At 37.0% G+C, this 2,353-nt stretch overlaps 1 protein-coding gene across 1 annotated transcript; it reads left to right on the top strand.

Annotated features, from left to right (window-relative positions):
* The first annotated feature begins 867 nt into the window (after positions 1-867).
* Positions 868-1,869, top strand: LOC129226922 (histamine H2 receptor-like). Its single transcript, XM_054861551.1, has one exon. It carries the CDS (start codon positions 868-870, stop codon positions 1,867-1,869), a length of 1,002 nt encoding a protein of 333 aa, XP_054717526.1.
* Positions 1,870-2,353: the final 484 nt, after the last annotated feature.

Raw genomic sequence — 2,353 nt, 5'->3', positions numbered from 1 at the left:
CAACCCTGTTGTAAAAATTACCCCGCCAAGAAAACCTTTAACTTTTCCACACAAAAAAGAAGGCCTTCATCCGAAAAACAAAAATTCTCAGCCTTAAAAAGTTATGATATCTAGTTGGCGCGCCAAGTATCTGCCAAACTATCGTCCTCCCTCTTCTCCTCTTTCATCACACCTACTTCCATTAGAACTTGCTCCCATCTTCAACTCCTCAGAAAATGGATAGATCCTTTAAATTGTTTATCTTGTTTGGCTGGAAGCCTCACCAAGCAACCATTTCGTTTTGAAAAGCTTCAAGCCAAACAGGATAAACAATTTAAAGGATTTATTATCCCTATTAATGATCCCACTCCAAATGGTATGAATATAAACATAGCACGCAAAATGAACTAGAGCACAAGAACAGTACACAATTTAATTTTAGCAGTTGCCAAATTTTATTTATAGAAATTACAGTTTAATCTTAACATGGAATAACAATTTTAGTTGTACTTGAAGGAATAATTTCACGGATTTTACACGGTAATAAAGTTCACACAAAGTGCACAGTGGAACGACGCCATTTTTTCTTCTTTATTTTTTGTTAAAGTTACACCGACATCCATGTACTTATTTCCACAATTCTATCGAAGTTTTTACGATTTCACCTATCGCATAAAGCTAAAACTTTGATTAGGTTCAGTACTGATTTTCAGCTTGTGATCTCACATTTTTGAAATGTTTTTAATTCTTTAGGTGTAGTACTTATTTTCAGCTTGTGACCTCACTTTTTGGAATATTTTTAATTGTTTAGGTTTAGTACTGACTTTCAGCTTGTGATCTCAAAACTTTGAAATACTTTTAATTCTTTTCTAGGGACTGGACATCAGTATGGAAAACGTTACACTTTTCCTAGTTCATTTCAACGACACCATCCCTGCCGATTTCAAGCGTCCCTTATCAGTAAGGATAATAGGATCCTCCTTCACCTTTTTGGTGGGATTAGCGAGCATAATCGGAAATCTTGCTGTAATCTTCGTTTCATATTCTGACGAGACTCTTCGGAATCAAGCCAGCAATTTCTTCATTGTTTTTTTGTCGATCACCGATGTAACAACGGGAATCTTCACAATTATACCGTCTGCCGTCTCTGTTGCATTTGATTATTGGCCGTTTGGAGGCATCCTTTGCAGATTGCAGAATGGAATGGGGTACACGTGTTCCTGCAATTCCATTTTAATTATTGGACTCATCACCCTAGACCGTACAATTGCAGTGCTAAATCCACTGAAGCATCACAGAATAATGAATGCTTCTAGAGTATTGTCCTTGTGTTTGTCTCTAGCGGTATTTTCTGTTCTGTCATTGATAGTAGCATTTTGTACGGATTGGACCCAGTATAACTACGCAGAAGCACAATGTGGATTTGACTGGCGCATTTACGAAGTTAGGATTTTTGCAGTACCAGGAACGGTCCTTTGTTTCTGCATTCCGGCAGTGCTCTTGGGTATCTGCAACGCTTTAATTATATCAACAGCCATGAAATGGAACAAAAAGAAACAATTTTTAAGGCACGTGAATGCCGAAGATCCAGAGAAGAAGGCCAATGATGACAAAATGAAAAAAACGATTGTAACTGCTTTCGTTCTTGTTGGTACATTCTACCTTTGTGTAACGCCTTTCGTAACATCAAAGAATGTGCACTTGCTATTTGGCTTAGATCCTCATCCATTGATAAATTATCTATTTTCGGTGCTTGTATACGTTTCGTCTGCAGTAAATCCGTTTATTTATGCTATCCTCAGAAAAGATTTTACCAATGCCTTCAAGAAAATTCCTCGTCAGTTGTCCGAAAAATTTTCTGGGTTGAATGAAATTGTGGAATTTCAGTAAGCACTGAGAAAAAATAGAGGGAAGGGGGGTGTCATGTAACTGTGTTGTGAATTATTTAACTGTACTGAATGAAACCACGTTGGTTTTGTTAACAAGACAAGTTATGTGATGCTTGTTGATCGCCATGATGTTAGCTCCTCTGAGTATGGATCTGAGGATCTCTGATGTGATGCTTGATTATATAATGTAACCCAGATTAATAATAAATGTTGTGATGTGAACTGGCTGAATATCTTCTACAAGACGTGACATGGTGTCAGGTACCGAAATCAACGCTACAATCTCTTTGTGAGAAAATCTTGGAACTTTACGATAGGAAGTTGAACTGTCGAACTGAGTATTCCATTCTAAAAAAAGTATGGAAACCTTCAGACCTCCAATCCTAATTAAGTTTACTGCAAACAACTTGGTCGAGGAATAGAGTAAGTGGAATTAAAAATTCACTAACTACCTAAACACATCCGAAAAAGATTCTAAATGAGAT

The sequence above is a fragment of the Uloborus diversus genome, chromosome 7 (genome assembly GCF_026930045.1).
Source record: "Uloborus diversus isolate 005 chromosome 7, Udiv.v.3.1, whole genome shotgun sequence".
Classification (NCBI taxonomy): Eukaryota; Metazoa; Arthropoda; class Arachnida; order Araneae; family Uloboridae; genus Uloborus; species Uloborus diversus.
The sequence above is the reverse complement of the archived record's forward strand: the minus strand, read 5'-3'. Positions and strand labels throughout refer to the sequence as shown.